The sequence below is a fragment of the Python bivittatus genome, unplaced genomic scaffold (assembly GCF_059951505.1).
Source record: "Python bivittatus isolate LINGU-HERP-01145 unplaced genomic scaffold, Pbiv_v1 ctg000020_np1212, whole genome shotgun sequence".
Taxonomy (NCBI): domain Eukaryota; kingdom Metazoa; phylum Chordata; class Lepidosauria; order Squamata; family Pythonidae; genus Python; species Python bivittatus.
Window position 1 is genome coordinate 66,521,682 of NW_028277030.1, and position 16,939 is coordinate 66,538,620.

At 37.7% G+C, this 16,939-nt stretch overlaps 1 protein-coding gene and 1 long non-coding RNA gene across 4 annotated transcripts in view; one reads left to right on the forward strand and one right to left on the reverse strand.

Moving 5' to 3' along the window:
• Positions 1-16,939, forward strand: part of NCOA7 (nuclear receptor coactivator 7) — an 83,509-nt gene that overhangs the window by 32,097 nt on the left and 34,473 nt on the right. For all 3 annotated transcript variants that reach the window (XM_025169481.2, XM_088140406.1, XM_007432728.3), the window contains 5 exons: positions 2,199-2,278; positions 5,641-5,748; positions 12,293-12,388; positions 13,580-13,702; positions 16,573-16,757. In XM_025169481.2, the coding sequence (XP_025025249.1) occupies positions 2,199-2,278; positions 5,641-5,748; positions 12,293-12,388; positions 13,580-13,702; positions 16,573-16,757 (592 nt within the window). The remainder of the gene's footprint in view (positions 1-2,198; positions 2,279-5,640; positions 5,749-12,292; positions 12,389-13,579; positions 13,703-16,572; positions 16,758-16,939) is intronic.
• LOC148217079 (uncharacterized) overlaps positions 1-16,939 on the reverse strand; it is a 73,703-nt gene that overhangs the window by 21,007 nt on the left and 35,757 nt on the right. The gene's annotated exons all lie outside the window — the stretch shown is intronic.

The following is a 16,939-nucleotide window of genomic DNA, read 5'->3' on the forward strand; positions in this document are numbered from 1 at the left end:
CTGCTTTTGGAAGACAAAATAAGGGGCAAAATAAATGGGTAAAGGTTCTGCAAAGCTTACTGTCTCTTAACTTCATCAAACCCACCTTCTTTCTAAAGGATCACTGGCTACACACCCTGTAACCATTAATCAAAATAGTTTTAAAATACAGTGCAGTCCCCTGGGTTAAAAAGATTGCATGCTTCTTCACTAAATCTTCAGGAAGTAGGGTTGGAAAACACTTTTACCAAGAGCTAAGCCAGTCAGCATAAACAATAGTTGTGGTCTGGCTTAGTATAATCAGTCTCTCCACCTATTTATTCTCGTGTCTCTATCTTAGCAGGGATTTGCTTATTGCTATCATTATTGTTAAGATGATTTTATTTATGCCTTTTCTACCTCATATGGAATGAGTTTAACAATTTCAGATTTCAGTGGTATAGAACTACCTGAGCATGTATCTGCCTTTAGAAAGCTTCTAGCATAAAGGAGCGAGTAATGTGTAATTCTTTTTTTAAAAATAAATATGGTTGAGGATCAGTTTCAACTTGAGCGTTTCTGATTTTGCAGAAATCAGAATGTCTGCTGATGAATGACTGGTTGAATGTCATAGTCCAAGGGAAAACAAAAATGCTAGAAGACAGGAAAGTGTATATGAGCCATGCTGACATCACTGGAAAGCAGTATGCAGTGAATCCTTGTTTAACTTGCAAATGTTTGTCTAATTTTCTTTGCCATGTTGTTAGTTGTATCTCTGATTTCTATCACACTATGATAGCCTCAAATAGGGAGAGAACTTTTTCCATAGTGGACTATAACCTTTTCTGACCTAGGACTGACTTTTAATGTCAACTTATGGAAATGGATCTTCTTTTAATTTTGTACTTTTATTATTTTTTTCTTTCTTTCCTAAAAACAAATAAAAACATGCAAGTAATGTCATTGCTGTGATAAACCTTAGCTTCTTATGTCATGACCACTTTGTTGGTACCAATAAACTTGTGGAAAGCCAAAGGTAAACCACAAAATGTTTACATGTCACTGTTGCAGAAAATGTCACAAGGGTATCTGCTCTTAAATTGTACCATTCTGGATTGTCACTGCTCTGTTTACATTTAGAACTGGAGTTTGATATTCCATTTTTAACTGAGGAAGAAAATTCAGAGTGGACCCTGCTAAAACTCTTACTGTCACATATTGTAGGAGTTCTTCAGGAGGCTTAATTTGCTCAATTGTTCCATTTTATTTTGATTTTCAAATAATTGATTTATAGCCATACAGTTTCTTCACACATGTATAAATAGTATAGCCTCATGTATAAATATAGTTTATTGGTACTATTGAAGCATACTTTACGATAAAGATCTTAATTCAAAAAACATTAAGTACATTGGAATGACTGCTGCTTCCTTATTCTTTCTCTAAAAAGATGTGCTAAAAAATAAATATGCTGGCCTACCAGATAGATAAGAAGCCTTGCTACAGCCTAGGTTCTTCCAATCAAAACTCTCCACTGTGTCCATCAGGTTAGAATGAATTATTACAGCCTGCCAATACACCAAACACATATTGGTGTATCTTATTGAAAGCCATTCTTACCTATACTGGCCAAGAGGCAATCCTTTTCATGGGAGAGTAGGCAAGTAGATTTTTAAATCCTGATTTAGTTACATAGAACAAAAATATGTGTGAAATGCTTGGAGGCTTCTAGAAATAGTTGTGGAGGTGCCACTCTGAACTGAAGGCAGATTTGATGAAATGTATAGCTGTAGTTGGGCTTTCTCCTTCAAAGGATTAATGAATGTATGAAAGGGAAACAGGGCCGTCAACCTCACCCTGCCCCCCATTGCTTTCAGCTTCTATTCTAGGGAGATTTATTTGAAGAGAGGAAGCTGTTCTATGTGCGTTGGTCTCCTAGCCATGATTGGGCAGGCTTCAAAATTACAGGACAGTGTCTGTACTTCGAGTCCCCTGCCTAATACGATTGTAAAACATTTGGGCTGGAAGAGACCCAAAAATCGGCAGTGAGCTTCCATGACTGAGGGATGAGTCTGTCTCTTCTAGTTCTATTACAAACAAGAAAGGGCTTTTCTCAGTGTGTTAACTACAGTTTCCAATATAAAATTCATGGTTATGAGTTGTGTTGTCATCTAATGCCAATCTGTCACCAAAAAAATATGGTACAACATTGGTAACAGTTGCCCTGGTTTCTGTTTCAGATGATAATCAAACCAAAACCACTGAGATGAAAGAAAAAAAAAAGGTCTCTCGGAAACCCCATGGCACAGTTGAGTACACGGTAAGACTTGACTGGGAATTTTTGAGTGTGGGAGTTGTAGGAATTCCCACTCCTTCACTAATCTGTATATCTGAAATGTCACTAAATTGCTTACATAATAGCTTTATCTTAAGTTCATCGTAACAGCTAATAAGGGGAGAGAATCCCTTTTCTCTGACTATAACTGGAGCACCTAAAATCAAAGCATATGATGTGTCATTTCTTGAGCACTGTGTGTGTGATTTTCCCTGACAATATATGAGATCCGTTTTAGAACTGTAGCTTCTGTAAAGAGGTCTAGCTTTTTTTCAGTTTGTACCATTTTCCTACTAGTAATCTCCGCTTTGCCAACTGCTGTTTGCCATTCCAGTTGTTTAGTGGCACTTTCTGGGGCAAATAATAGCTGTAGGAGAGCACTTTTCATGGGAGACTTAACATATTTTGTCATCTGCTGACACTTCAGGGTCATTGGTGATATTCCCCAAACAGCACTGACACCATCCATGAACAGTAGGTGTTTTAGCAGTAGTACATAATGCTGTGCTTTGGTCCTCTTTAAATGGGTTGATTTAATCCCTCTTTAAAATGCAGGTTGATGTATTTGGGTCAGTGTTAAAATCCCGATGTCTCCATTCCATAGTTCATATGGATGCATTGAACAATAATCTGTTTCTTCTGGGAGATGAGCCTAGGTCCATTTGTACCTCATTTTTCTATGTTCTCTGAACATGGACACATCCTGATAAATCTGTTCACATGTGATGAAGAAAAAATACTGTTGCCTTGGGCTAACTGTGGTTCTTCCCTTTAAAAGCTAAGAGACATTTCTTGGAAGGTATTTGTAGGAAAAGTATTCTGCTTATTATTGGTGATGGCTGAAAGGTTAGATATCTAACCATGCATTGGCTCTTTTTTCTCATTTGTCTTTTTTCTCTGAACTCATCCTGTATTTTACCAGGAACCCCAGGGCACGCAATAACCTAGGCCACATCACAGAGTGGTTGTATGGATCTTCAGAGACAGGCAGGGAGGGAAAACTGCATTGTATTAATCATTGCAGAGGTACCTATGGATCAGACAAAATTGATCCAGAAGCATTTAGTGAAGGACATTATTAAGAATCAGCAATTTCACATTTCAGTTCTTTAAGAACCTTCAGGTATCATTTGGCTTTAGTCATCGTTTTCATCTTTAATTTGTAAATAAAACTTATAAATTCCATTACAGTATTTAACAATCACAAAAAATAACTGTGGATTGAATTATCCATGTTGAATTTGCCTGATCTTTTAACAAGAACATTTTATGCCTGTGTTACTCCAAGTAAACTTGTTGAAAAATTAGTGAAATTACTTTGCAAAGTAAAACTAGGAAATTAAGAACCATTCCATTCCTGTTTCTTCTTGAATTATTAGGTTGATTTCACAAATAGTTGGATAATGGCTCTTTTCTTTCTATCATAGGCCATTTAAGTTTCCCTGCATGTAGTGCAAATGAAAGCACACTTTTATAGACATGTAGACTCTGTATAGACATGTAGAATATTTCCTTACATATATAAGAAGCTATGTAGGTGGTGAAGGCACATCCACAGAGTGCTCTTTCTGCTACCCAAACTTTTAACAGTTGTACTTGTGGCATCCTGTGAGTATCCTGATCTTGCTGCCATGTCAACTTTCAGAGGAAAATGGCATTCTTTTCAAATGACAAGCAGGGAAGTATTAAAAAAGACGTGTCAGTCAACGTCCCTTCCCCCCTGGCTTAATGCCTATATGTTCCTAACCATATTAGTTTTTGCCATGAGGAAAAAAATAATAATATTAAAGATGCCACTGTGCTACTCAGATCAATTTTGCGAGGCAGCGTGGGGGGAATTATTAGGAGTGAGAATGGGAGGGGGTTCCTGCTAGTGGGAAACCACCTGTCCTATATCCCCAGAGGAAATGCTGCAAAACAGGATGTTACTCAGCTTGCAGAGATCTGCATTAGCCCACAGGGTCATAGGGACACAGGAGAATGGCAGTTGGTGAATCTGTGTGTGTGGAAAAGCCTGAAAGTACAAATGAGGTGTTGTAGCTATCACATGCGATGGTTTTTGAAGGGGAGACGCTATTCTAGTCAACCTCACAAATATTTTCCATAAATAATTCTTGAATTGGGGGTGTCTGTGTTTCTTAACCCCCTCTGATCTTTAGCATAATATTTATTTATTTACTAGGATTGTTGTTTGTTATCCACCAAAATTCCATTGTGTATTTATCTAGAGATAAGGAGGATAGTAATACAGTTCATTGTGTCTGGTTCTAATGGGACTGTGTAGCAAATGGGCGTTGTCTTTTACAGGGTCCTCTAATATATTTAAACTGTTAAATAGTTGGCTTTATGATGCAGGCAGAGACCCAACTAGACAACAATATTTCACATTCCTTTTACTTAAATTTCCAGTTCGTTTTTCACTTAAATTCCCACTGTTAAATCCTCACTTTAATTTATATTTTTTAAACAATTTTTCCATTAAGTATTGCAGAGATTAGACATATTTATGTGTCTGTATGCCAGAACCACTCTTGGCAATTTTGAAAGGACAAATATAAGACTAGAGAACATTATCTATCAGATTTCAGGATTTCTGGATCAGAATGGGTGTTAGATGAAAAAATAACTCTGAATAATCTATTTACTCTATGATACCTGTGCATATAAACCCAGTAGAAAATGGACTGGATCAAATTTGCATTGAACTAGAAAACCATTGAGTTCTGCAGCTTCACCACACTGTTCAAAATCTGTTTCTAGAGGGATAGTCATATTAGCCTATTGCACCAAAACATAATAAGAATCCCATAGTATCTCAGTGATTAAGGTTTAGAGTATTGTTTTGGGCCATAAGTGTAAGTCAGAAGATGTTTTTGGCCATACATGTTTTTGGCCATACATAAATTTACGCACAAAAATCCTTCCTCAACAAGGAATTCCCTAGTGTGATCTAGTTTCTGTGGTTTGTGCAGTCTGTTTCCAGTTGGCTGTGGAGCTGCATCTGCATGATTGAAAGTGGGGCATATGGACTCATTCTCATGTTGACTACTGCCAAATGATTGCTTCTTCATGCAGTCTGCTAATCAATAACAGTTGGGACAAGGACAGAGGGGACCAAAGGTCATCCACCATTGACCACACAGATAACCAGCCACTGGGCTGTAGGTAGAAATTTCTGATGTCATTCTTTTGTGGACTCAACATCTGAAATAAGTTGTTATTCTGAGTCCCAAAGAAAAACATTTGTGTGGTAGTTCCTAAATCTAGACCAGATATTTGTTTTAAAGAGGCATGATTGATTGAAATATATTCTGAAATGTAAACTTTCTGTCTTCTCCCCATCTCAGGCTGGAAGCCAAGACACCTTAAACAGCATAGCCCTGAAGTTTAACATCACTCCAAATAAACTTGTGGAACTCAATAAGCTTTTCACCCACACAATTGTTCCAGGCCAGGTAATTGTGACAAGAGGAAATCTCACTTTAAAAGATTTGATTTGTGCTAACTACTTCAAAAGAACTTTTGATGATAGAAGTGATACGCTTAGGTATATAGCTGGTGGAGGACAACAGCTTCAAGTTTGCCTCTGCTATGAAAATTTTGATTTGCCATTATGGTCTCTGTGATTTACTTTGTGATTTGCTTTATATGCCTGCTCTGAATGTGTTTGGAACCTTCTAAAGCTTACACAATTTCTTAGCAGGATCCTCCCTGTGAGTAGCACACATGATTAAGCATACATCCTGTTTGCTTTTGACCATTTCAGTGATAGCATGCTTGTTTGAGGGCTCATCATGTCTTTCTTCTACTTTACCTCACCTCACCTCACCTCACCTCACCTGTTTTGCATATGAGGGATTTTTGAATGCAGGATGGTCCCCCCCGCCCAAAAAATCATGCGTTTCTGGTTTTGCAGGCCCAATTCTGCAAGTGCTATTTTTGCAGTAGCAAACATCCCCCGATGCATGGACACAACCTTTGCCTATTGTACCTTGGGAAAAGCCGAACATAGTAGTGCTTACAAAACAGGGTCAACATTACTCCTCCTCTCTGTGGTATGCTCTTTGGAGCTAGAGGACCTCTCATGCTCATCTCAAGAGCATTTGAGTTTTCCATCATTTTCTGGGAATCCCCAAGATTCTGACATTTTTACAGTTGGCACACGAAAAACCATTTGGTAAGTGACCAAAATCTTATGAAAGATCTACCCCGGTCAGTGCTGAGTGGCTTAATGAACTTCTCAAGGTCTGTCTTGGGAATTAAGGGGAGCCACACTTAGTCATGCATGCTATGGACAAGGTAGGGATCCCACCAAAACATCGTTTAAGCCCTAGAAGATTCAAAGAGGGCTCTGTAAACTCTCATAACCCATTTGTGAATTCACAGATGACTACTTGAAGAGTTTCAGCTACAAGTAAGTAACTAGTTCTTTTCTGATAAATACTGGTACTTCTAGCCTCTACTTGGGTTAGTATATAATTTTAAAACACACAGGTTAATACACACAGCCTAGCTTATTCCTGTTTGCTTTTGGATGACTGAGGAAATTAATCAAATAGCCATAGAGTCCTGTTGCTTCCCATTATCTGTGAATGTTGGTTAAGCTACATCCAGTTTTATGCATGCTGTTTCTAATCATTGTAGTAATGCTTGCATGCGTGGCCTTTTAAAAAAAAATCTCTTAGTGTAAAGTAGACATCTTACTAAATTCACGTTCATCATTTTGAACATCCTGTCTGTTTAATGTATTGTCAAAGGCTTTCAGGGCCGGAATATGATGGCTGGTGTGGGCACAGAGAGAACTGCTCCTGTCTGTGCTCCTGCCCTCTGAAGATGCTGGTCACAGATGCTGGCGAAACGTTAGGAAACAAAACTTCCAGAACACGGCCACACAGCCCAGAAGACCCACACCAGCCATTCTGTCTGTTTCTTATATCTTGTAGCCATGCAAAAGAAGTAATGATCTTGATATTCTAATTGCTCAAGAGTTTTATATTCCTGTTATTCTGAACCAGTTGGATTTATGGAGAATGCTTCCAGATGAATAGCATCCACCATAAGCAAGAAAAGGGATTCTGCATCTACTGTTTTGCCCGCTTTAATATATTTTTTGTGGTAACATATAACATAGCAAATGAGACAGGGCAATTTCATAATAGAAATCTTATTTGCAAGTACACATTTTGGCTGTTTCCAAAAGAAGGAAGTGCTAGATCACACCAAGTTCATTGAATATATATACTGAGAAGCCACATTGGAGTTTTGAAGGAATTATCTCAGCGAACACAGTTATTTACCCTGAGAAAGTGATGGGGCTCTGAAGCAAGTTTTAGCAAGTTTGCTAAGTAGTACTCTCCATTTGAGCCTTCCTGTCACTCTGCATCAGTTGAAAACACCCTACTGTATATGATATAGCCATTTCTCCAATAACTTGGAATACAGTAGTAGGAATAGCAGTAGTAGGGAAAGAATGTCCCTGTGGCTCTCACTCTCCCTGACAAGTCCTGTATTATTTTTTAAAGTAATTTCATAATTCACTGGAACACAATCTAACAAGGGTTGTTTCACATCATGAAACTAATGAGATCCAGAAATCTCCATTTCCAGGTTTCAGTTCTTTGTGATTTAAACTGCAGGGAATTTCCTCATCGTGTTCATCTTACTGAAAGCTATAGGCTTTTTTATATTTTGTGTGAATATTTTTAAAATTGAGATTAAATCATTCACTGAGTCTGGAGTATTTTGTTCCAAGGCCATTTTTTATCATATGTCCAGTAAAGGCTAAAAATCTGTGCTTATGCAGAATTCACTAGTTAATGCACAGATTGGTTACATAGGTGGTGTTTTCAGAAATTATATTTAACGTATAGTATATATCTCACCTTAGGAACAATTGGTTTTATAGGAAATATTTCCTTACTGTTAATCAGTTATGAACACTGACAACAAATCAATAATTTGGAGCTTTCAGAAGTTGGAAAAGGCCTTCCCTTTTAGAAAGATATTTACTGTGTGGCTTTACTTTGTTATTTTGATGGTGTCTCTTTAAATATTTTGATTATGGTTGCATTGTTGTTTTCTGCTGTTCATTTATATTTAGTGATTAAAATAGTACAGTGGTACCTCGGTTCACGAACGCTTCTGTTCACGAACAATTTAGTTCGCGACCAGCACCGTTCACAAAATTTTGCTTCCATTCGCGAACTCCACATCGGGTGACGAACAGGATCCGCGGCCATTTTCCCTGCTGTGACATATGGTCATGGCTTCCTGTAGGGAGGGGGACTCTCCCTCCAAAGAATAACCGCCTCCCCACCCGCCTTCCTGTCCTCCACGCCAGAAGTCGCCTCAAGCAAGGTTAGCGTTCTCTCTCTTCATGCTGTACTGTACTGTACTTCGTTTCATATTTTTGTGGTTTTAAAAAAAATACATATGGTTCAGAACGGATTAACCGTATTTACATTGAACCTTATGGGAAAATTTGATTCGGGTCGCGACCAATTCGGTTCGCGACCAGAGTCGCGGAACGAATTAAGTTCATGAACCAAGGTACCACTGTACTTTTAGTTGTCATTTTTAGATTTATTGTTGTAGTTGGCCACTGTGGGATATCAGGAGAACACTTTTAAACAAATATGTAAGTGACCTGACCTTACCTGACCAGGAGCAAGTAAGAAAGCAAGACACGGATGCCAACGTCTTTGGGCAGATAAAATTTTACCCTAATAATCTAAACACAGTTATGCTAGCAATTTTTTCAAGGACCAGATATTTTATATTCTAGGAGCATTTTATATCTAGCAACTCACTAGCTGTCTATCAGAGGACGCAAACTGATTATGCCAAGAGTATAATATTCCTCTCTGGGATTAATATAAGAGTAATATAATTAGCTTCTATGCTACTAGATTCTACTTGAATGCTGAGTCCATCAGTATTTTGAGATATCTCAGTGGTGGTCTGTCCATACTAGGCCTCCTAAAAGTTTAGAATGGGGATATCCATCACAAATCAATAGTTTGACACTGATCAGCCGATTGCTCCTAAAATATGGAGTGACATCACCAGAAATGGATATTATCCTAAGGTGATATGGATCATACTATTGCTTAAGTCATTAGATTGGTAGTAGAATTAGGAATGCAGACTTCTCAGAATAGGATTATAAACTGCTAGGAGTCTTTGGATTCTGGCAGTATATAAATGAAATAAATTAAATGAACAAACAAATATCTAACCACAATTAAAATAACAATCTAGAATAGTATACAAATTAACAAACAAATCAGAGACTACAGCCAACTAACTTTTATCAAGATAATATTTTAGTTTAAGAGACATTTAACAGTACATAGCTGCCTTTTGGGATATCAACCTGAATGTGGCTCAGAGTAATTGTTTTCATGTCATTTAGGGTCTTTTATTGTTTGCCATTCATCTGAGGATGTTTGTCAAGGTAAAAAAAAAAACCCACAATCAGTAAGAAATTGCCTCCTTTACAAGCCTTTACAAGGCTTGACAAGTTATATAAACAAGTTTAACTCATAAAAACTTAATTTATTCTACATTTATTTCCACATAAAAATGAAGCTTAGTTAAAATGGTGTGGCTTGGAAGGGTGAAGATGGTCATCCAATCCTTTGAGACTTTCAAGTTTAAAAAGAGTTTATATTTTTCAATAGAAAAGAATATATGTAGCTTGGGGTTGAACCGTGGAGTCCTTGGGGTTCTCTGGGCTTCCTAGTTTGCTTGCAGATTTTCATTACCCAGCTTGGTAACATCTTCAGTGCTGGTGAGTTTGCAGTTTGCTCCCTGGATATATAGTAGCTTGCCCTGCCAGTGTTGGTGGGGGTGTAGTTTTCTCCTTGATTAGGGTATTGTTTTCTGCTTGATCGTTTGTCTGGGGTTAATCCCTGCTTATCTGGGGGTTGGCTGCTGGAGAGGATGTATTCTGGCCTTTTTGTTTCCTTCTTAGCTTTTTCATTGTCTCTTTTGAATGGTGTATAAGTATGGTTTATCTCTTTGTGTCTATTGATGGCTGATTTGTCTGAATGTCAAGCTTCCAGGAATTCCCTAGCATTTTCGGATTTAGCTTGGTCTAAGATGCTCAGTTTCCCAGTTGAAACTATGGTTGAATCTGTTCGTGTATTGTGAGATTAAGGAGTTTTCATTGTGTCTTCTGACTGCTAGTTGGTGTTCATGGATGCGCTCTGCTAGTCTTCTGCCTGTCTGTCCTACATAATGGCTGTTACAGTCCTTACACTGTATGTTGTAGATGACTCCTGTTTTTTCTTCTTGGGCTACTGGGCCTTTTGGTTTGCTTAAGATGCTTTGGAGGGCTTTAGTTGGTTTGTGTGCTACAGTGATGCTGTGTGGTTGTTAGTTGTTTCTGAGATGTTTTTGATGTATGGCAGTGTTATCCTTTTCATTGTTGGTTGTGCTGTAATGGGTCAGGCACATTTTGATAAGGTTGTGTGGGTATCCATTTTATTGGAAGATGTTGTATAGGTGGTCTGTTTCCTTTTTCTAGTGTTCTAGGTTGTATAGTGCATTTGTACTCATCTGAATAATGTTCTTACACAGCTCCTCTTATGGGAGGTTGGGTTGTTACTTCAGTAATGAAGCTCTTGGTTAGTGTGGGTTGTTTTTTGATAGACTCGAGTTTCTAATTTGCTGTTGTTTCCTCTGCTGATGAGGATATCCAGGAAGAGTAGTGTGTTGTTGTTTTCTTCTTCCCTTGTGAATTTTATTTCTTTGACGATATTGTTGATTGTTTCATGTATCTTCTCTAGTTATTCCTTTTTTATTATGACAAAGGTGTCATCTGTATACTGGATCCATACTTTTGGTTATATTTGTGGGAGTGCTATAATTCCTAGACACTTCATTACAGTTTCTGCTATGAATCTTGAGAGTGGTGATCCCATGTTTCTGCCTCTGATTTGTTGGTATATTGTCCATCAAACTGAAAGTAGTAGTAGTAGTAGTAGCAGAGGTTGATGAGGTCCATGATTCTGGGTATTTCGATTTTAGTGTATTTGGCTAGGTTGGGTGTGTTGTATAATACCTCTGCCATGCATTTTTTCACTAGTTCTGGATCTATGGATGTAAAGAAGACACATGAAACATTGATGATTTTACCTAGTTGGGTAATGAAACATCTGCAAGCAAACAGCCAGGCTCAGAGAGCACCAAGGACTACACAGTTTATGGTTTTAATATTTCCTTACTAATTATATAGTTTTTCTTTCTAAAACAATTTGTTGCAAGTCATCATTGGAGAATGCTTCAACATTTAGATAATACAGATTTTATAGCAACAATCAAAAGAATTGTTTTTCTTTCTATCGCTAAAATATCCAGATTCAATGTTATGTTTCAGGCTTGACTTTGAATGATCAAATAGAGGTATTTGAACAAAGGAATGTTGTTAGAAATTATGTGTACTGATATAGGTAGAACTATGATCAAGTCTGAACTGTGTTGTATTGTGTTGAAATCCTATGTCCAATTAAATAAGATCAAGGAGATAATCCTATACAGTGGTCAAGTTTTAGTGAACAACCCTGAACATAACTTATTTCTAAATAATTATAGAAAAGATTTTAGTGTGAATTTTATTCCTTTCCTGTTGGTTTAAATATATGTACCTTGATTAATTATTTAAATCAAATTAATTGCATTAGTCAGTTTTTAAAAAAAAAAAATTGTAATGGTGTTAGAAGTGAAAATTGTCTATTACAACCTTCCCCATCCCATTGTCCTACAAATGAGTTGAATGGCAATTCCCATAATTCCCATTCTAGTTACAAATTGAAGTCTAATGCATCTGAAGGACACCAGATTGGTCGTGGCTGAAAAGGAAGATGAAGTCCAGTAACCAGTAATTATTTGTAGATGGCGCTTTAAAATAACTCCCTACGATTCATATTTAATCTTAATAGTTGTCATAATATTTACCATGTTAATGTTGCACTTTTTTTTTTTTTTTTGGCCTAGGTACTGTACGTGCCAGGTACTTCAAAAGTAACTTCCTCAAGTTCTGGTGCTCCTGTTTCACCTTCATCATCAGATGCAGAATATGATAAGCTTCCGGTAAGATTTCCAGAAGGTTTGAATTGAGGTTAACTTTTAGAGTCAGAATATGTTTCAATAAAACTTTTATAGTTTGTGTCATGTATGCTAGTGTGCCTCTTTGTGTGTGCACATGTGCATATATGAATGATACAAGCTTTTGTGAAAGTAAACTCTATGAAAGCTTATGTTATATTATTATTTTAGCATAATTAAATGTTTCTCCAGAAAAATTTTATGGGGCTTTAATAGTTTTACTAAAATTGATTAAGCACATAAGCTGTCTTTGGAAACTGTCCATTTCACTATTTCCTAAAAATAGTGGAGTTCATTAACAAAATTGCAATGGCATTGGGATTGCTTTACACTGGGACATACATTATTTTCTGCCAAGATAGCAGGTCAGGGCCTGCATATATAGTACACATCCGGGCATGCACACACATGTGTACAACATTTCTCCCCAAGCAGTCCTGGCTGTATTGAGATTGATGCCTTTCCTCAACCCAGTGATTTGATACAGCTGAGATCTCTGGGGAGGGAAAACTAAAGCTGTACCACCATCTTTCTTAATTCCCCTGTGTAGTAGCCATTTCCACTACCATCAGTTTTCTGAAAGGTCAGTACAAAAACGAAGATGTCATTGTAATCATTATAATTTTCTGCTAGGATTGCGCAAGTTCCCAAGAGTGGCAATGCTGGAATTTATAAAAAGGTGCAGTTCCTCTGTGGCCTTAGCCTTCCAGCATTATCCAGCAGTAGAGGGGAAATTGCCATGCTGCAGTGGTGTCCTTCTATGTACAGGCAAAGTTGATAGAAAAATAAGTTTATAGATACCCTGCTGTTGGTCTGTTTCTGGCAATGACTAAAGCTCTTTCAAGTTGCACAACAAACAGAAGATGAGTTCTGTGTTCAGAAAGCATACATAATATAACAGTAATAACTATTATGGATACTGGTTTGGGACCTAATATTCCTTTCATGGAGAGAACAGGCTTCTGTTCAGGGAGTGGGGCTTCCTTATAACCCTCTTAGTCCTGAGAACTCTCTACTCCTCAAGCATTTTCTCAGGCCTTGGAAATGGTATCAAATATGTGATGAGCATTCATGATTTTTGTAGAGGGACGGATTAGTAAAGATTGCATTCACCTGCACGAATGAAACCCTATCTTAAGATCCAAGCCGTTGCTTTGTCTAATTTTATTTTTGAAGGATGCTGATTTAGCAAGAAGGGCTTGCCGACCACTTCAGAGAGTTATGTCGTCTACCTCAGAGGAAGATGAACCGGTGTTTAAGTTTTTAAAAATAAACTGTCGTTACTTCACAGATGGCAAGGTAGAGAATTTGGATAATTTATTTTCCAGCAGATTTGCTTCCTATGTGAAAGACCAATTACAAAGTAGAATACCAAATGGTATACTAATCTGGAAATATGATCACCAGATGGTAAAGAGGACCAGACCTTTAATGAGGTAAACAGGCATCTTAATAATGCATTTGTCTTGCAGAAAGGTTCAAAAGATTATCAAGGTAACCAAGTCAGGCTATGCTATAGGTCCCTAATATAAATGGCACTAACTGATAATCTTGTTTTGATTGCACCATTAAAATTGTTCATTGAAATAATTTAAGAACCCCCCCACCCACTTGCTGCTTATTTTATCAGCAAGGAATAGTTCATTTCAGATATGGTAGATTGGACTGCAGAATTCATATTCTAACCCTAACCTCTTGACTGAGATGGAAAAACAAAGGCTTAGCTGGTCTCCTGAATCCCAGGAGGGAGGGATGTTCCAAAGCATAGGGTCAAGAAACAAAAACGCCTGTTTTCTAGGTCCTATCAGATGGCATTCTAGAGTAAATGGGACCTGGAGAGAGTTGACCCTGTTCAGTGTGATTGCATGGGCAGAAGAGATGCCTCTGGAAGGCATGCTACTGTCATTCTCATTTTTACCACCCCACCCCCACCCCCAACATATTTTGCTCCCAAATGGCAATTTTGGAGCTATTTGGAGTGGTTTTTAAGTGTGGAGATGACAGTAAAAGGCCATTCTGTTTGTGCACTATCAAGTTGGTGTTGACCCTTGGTGACCACGTAGCTAGATTTTCTCCATGATGATCTGTCCCCAACCTGGTTCTTCAGGTCTTCCAATGGTACTCCCATCAACACTGTACTTGAATTCATCCACCTTGCTGTTGGTCACCCTCTTCTTCTCTTTCTTTCTACCTTTCCCAGCATTAGAGCCTTCTTCAGAGAGGTAGGTCTTCACATAATGTCTCTGAAGTAGGATAATTTAGCCAGGTCATTTGTGCCTCGAGTGAGAATTCTGCGTTGATTTGTTCGATGATCCATTTATTTGTTTTCTTGGCTGTCCATGGTATTCTCAGGAGGGTTTTCTAATACCAAATTTCAAAATTGTCAACATTCTTTCTATCCTGCCTCTTCAAAGTCCAATTTTTACTTCCATAGTTTGTTACATGGAAAACCATTGATACATAATTCTGACCTTTGTAGGTATAGGCACAGCCCGGTATCTGAACATCTTTTCCAAGCCCTTCATGGTTACTTTATCTAGTGCTAGTCTGTGGTGTATTTCTTAAATGCTGGTTCCTTTACTGTTGATAATTGACCCTAAAAAGCAGAAACTTTCCACCACTTTAGTATCTTAATTGTCAATTCTAAGACTGGTTGTTGTACCTGTTGTCATTAGTTTGGTCTTGTTTATATTTAATCTCAGTCCCATTTTTTCACTGTGCTCCTTGACTTCCGTCACTAGAGCTTGCAGATCATTTGCATTTTCAGCTCTCAGAGTAGTGTCATTAGCATAGTGCAGGTTACTGATGTTTCTTCCTCCAGTTTTAAAACCATGCTCATCTTCTTCCAATCCAGTTCCCTCAGTATATATTCAGCATACAGGTTGAATAAATAAGGGAAGTATATACAATGTTGTCTCTCTCCTTTGCCAACCTGGAGCCAGTCTGTTTCACCATGTCCTATCCATGTTGTGGCTTCTTGACCTGTGTAGGTTTGGCACGAGGACAATGAAATGTTCTGGGATTCCCATTTTTCTAAGTAGATTCCACAGCTTGACATGATCAACACAGTGGAAGGCCCTTCTATAATCAATGAAGCACATACTGATTTCTTTTTGGTATTCTTTGGCTTTCTCAATTAATACTAATAATTAATACTCTTAGTACCCCCCAAAAAAGGGCCAAAATATTTAAATCTTTCTTCTTGTGGTGATGCCACCACTTTACCATCTCTTGCAGTCCTTTGGAAATCAGGAGCTGAACTGTGGCCTCCGGTGTTGCTGTTTTAATAGATTCTTATTAATTAATTGAAGTCTTTATGTCATAGATGTAGCATTTAAATGATATCATATGTTTAATTTTTATAGAAAACTTATATTCCAAGTCTTCTGTGTCTATTCTGAGCTTCCTTGGTAAAATTGTTGACAAAGTATAGCTAGGCTGAAATTGTTTTGAGAAAGAAACCTTCAAATACTTTCTTTGGGGTGATTAAGATTTCTAAAAGTATTTACCATCCTTGTTATCTCAACCCATTATTTGTATGTGCATGTAAGCAAAGGAAAAGTAAGTGATCTGAAAGCTGCTGTGAAGAGAAGAGAGTGTTCAGTTCCCTCTTAATCTGTTCCATCTATATTCTCATACTGTCCTCTAACCATATTCTCTTTACCTAATTCTATGTGTGTATTTCTCCTCGAGTATATGTGCTATTTGTAGTTAAGCTCTACAATAGAACCATTTAAATTGCTTCTCTGTCTGAGAACTATTCAGATTTCCTATTGGGAATTCTAGGTCTTAGAACTAAAGTCAATTAAAGCCAGGGCTTGCAGCCAAAATCAGAAAAAGTTTTGGACCATCTTGTGAATCTCCCTTTTGACTCTAGTTAATTAACAAGCTGTAGCTCCTCTTTCACTGCAACCAAGGATGAAAGTTAAATACCTTGATCCCTTTTTATAGCTCTGGCCTTGTCTGCTGAAGATAGATGTGTTTTGAAAATCTTTTATCTTGGTTCAATTTCAGCGAGATTTTTTTCTCTATACTGAGCAATAGGGAAGAAAACAAAATTCCATTAGAGAGGAAAGGGAGTATAAAAAAACACAGAGGGTACATTATGTCAGCATGTTGTGACACTTTTATGCACTAACTGTCCACTTATTTTTATTTTGTTTTTCAAGGGAGTAGTTGGAGGGGTCATGTTAGTCACTCCCAACACGTTCATGTTTGACCCTCACAAGTCAGACCCTGTCATCATTGAGAATGGCTGTGAAGAGTATGGACTCATGTGTCCCATGGAGGAGGTAGTTTCGATTGCCCTCTACAATGACATCTCTCACATGAAGATTAAAGATGCCCTTCCATCGTAAGAAGTGTTTTCTTTGTTGATTGTGTTTGACCATTATCAGGTGGATACAGTGTTCAATCAGCTGGCAAGGGAAAGGAGAACCTTAAAGAATTGTGGAGCAAAACACCATCTGACAAGAAAAGAGTGTAGAATGCCAATGCAAACCTAGTCCCAAATATTATTTTTTGGCAGAGAACTTT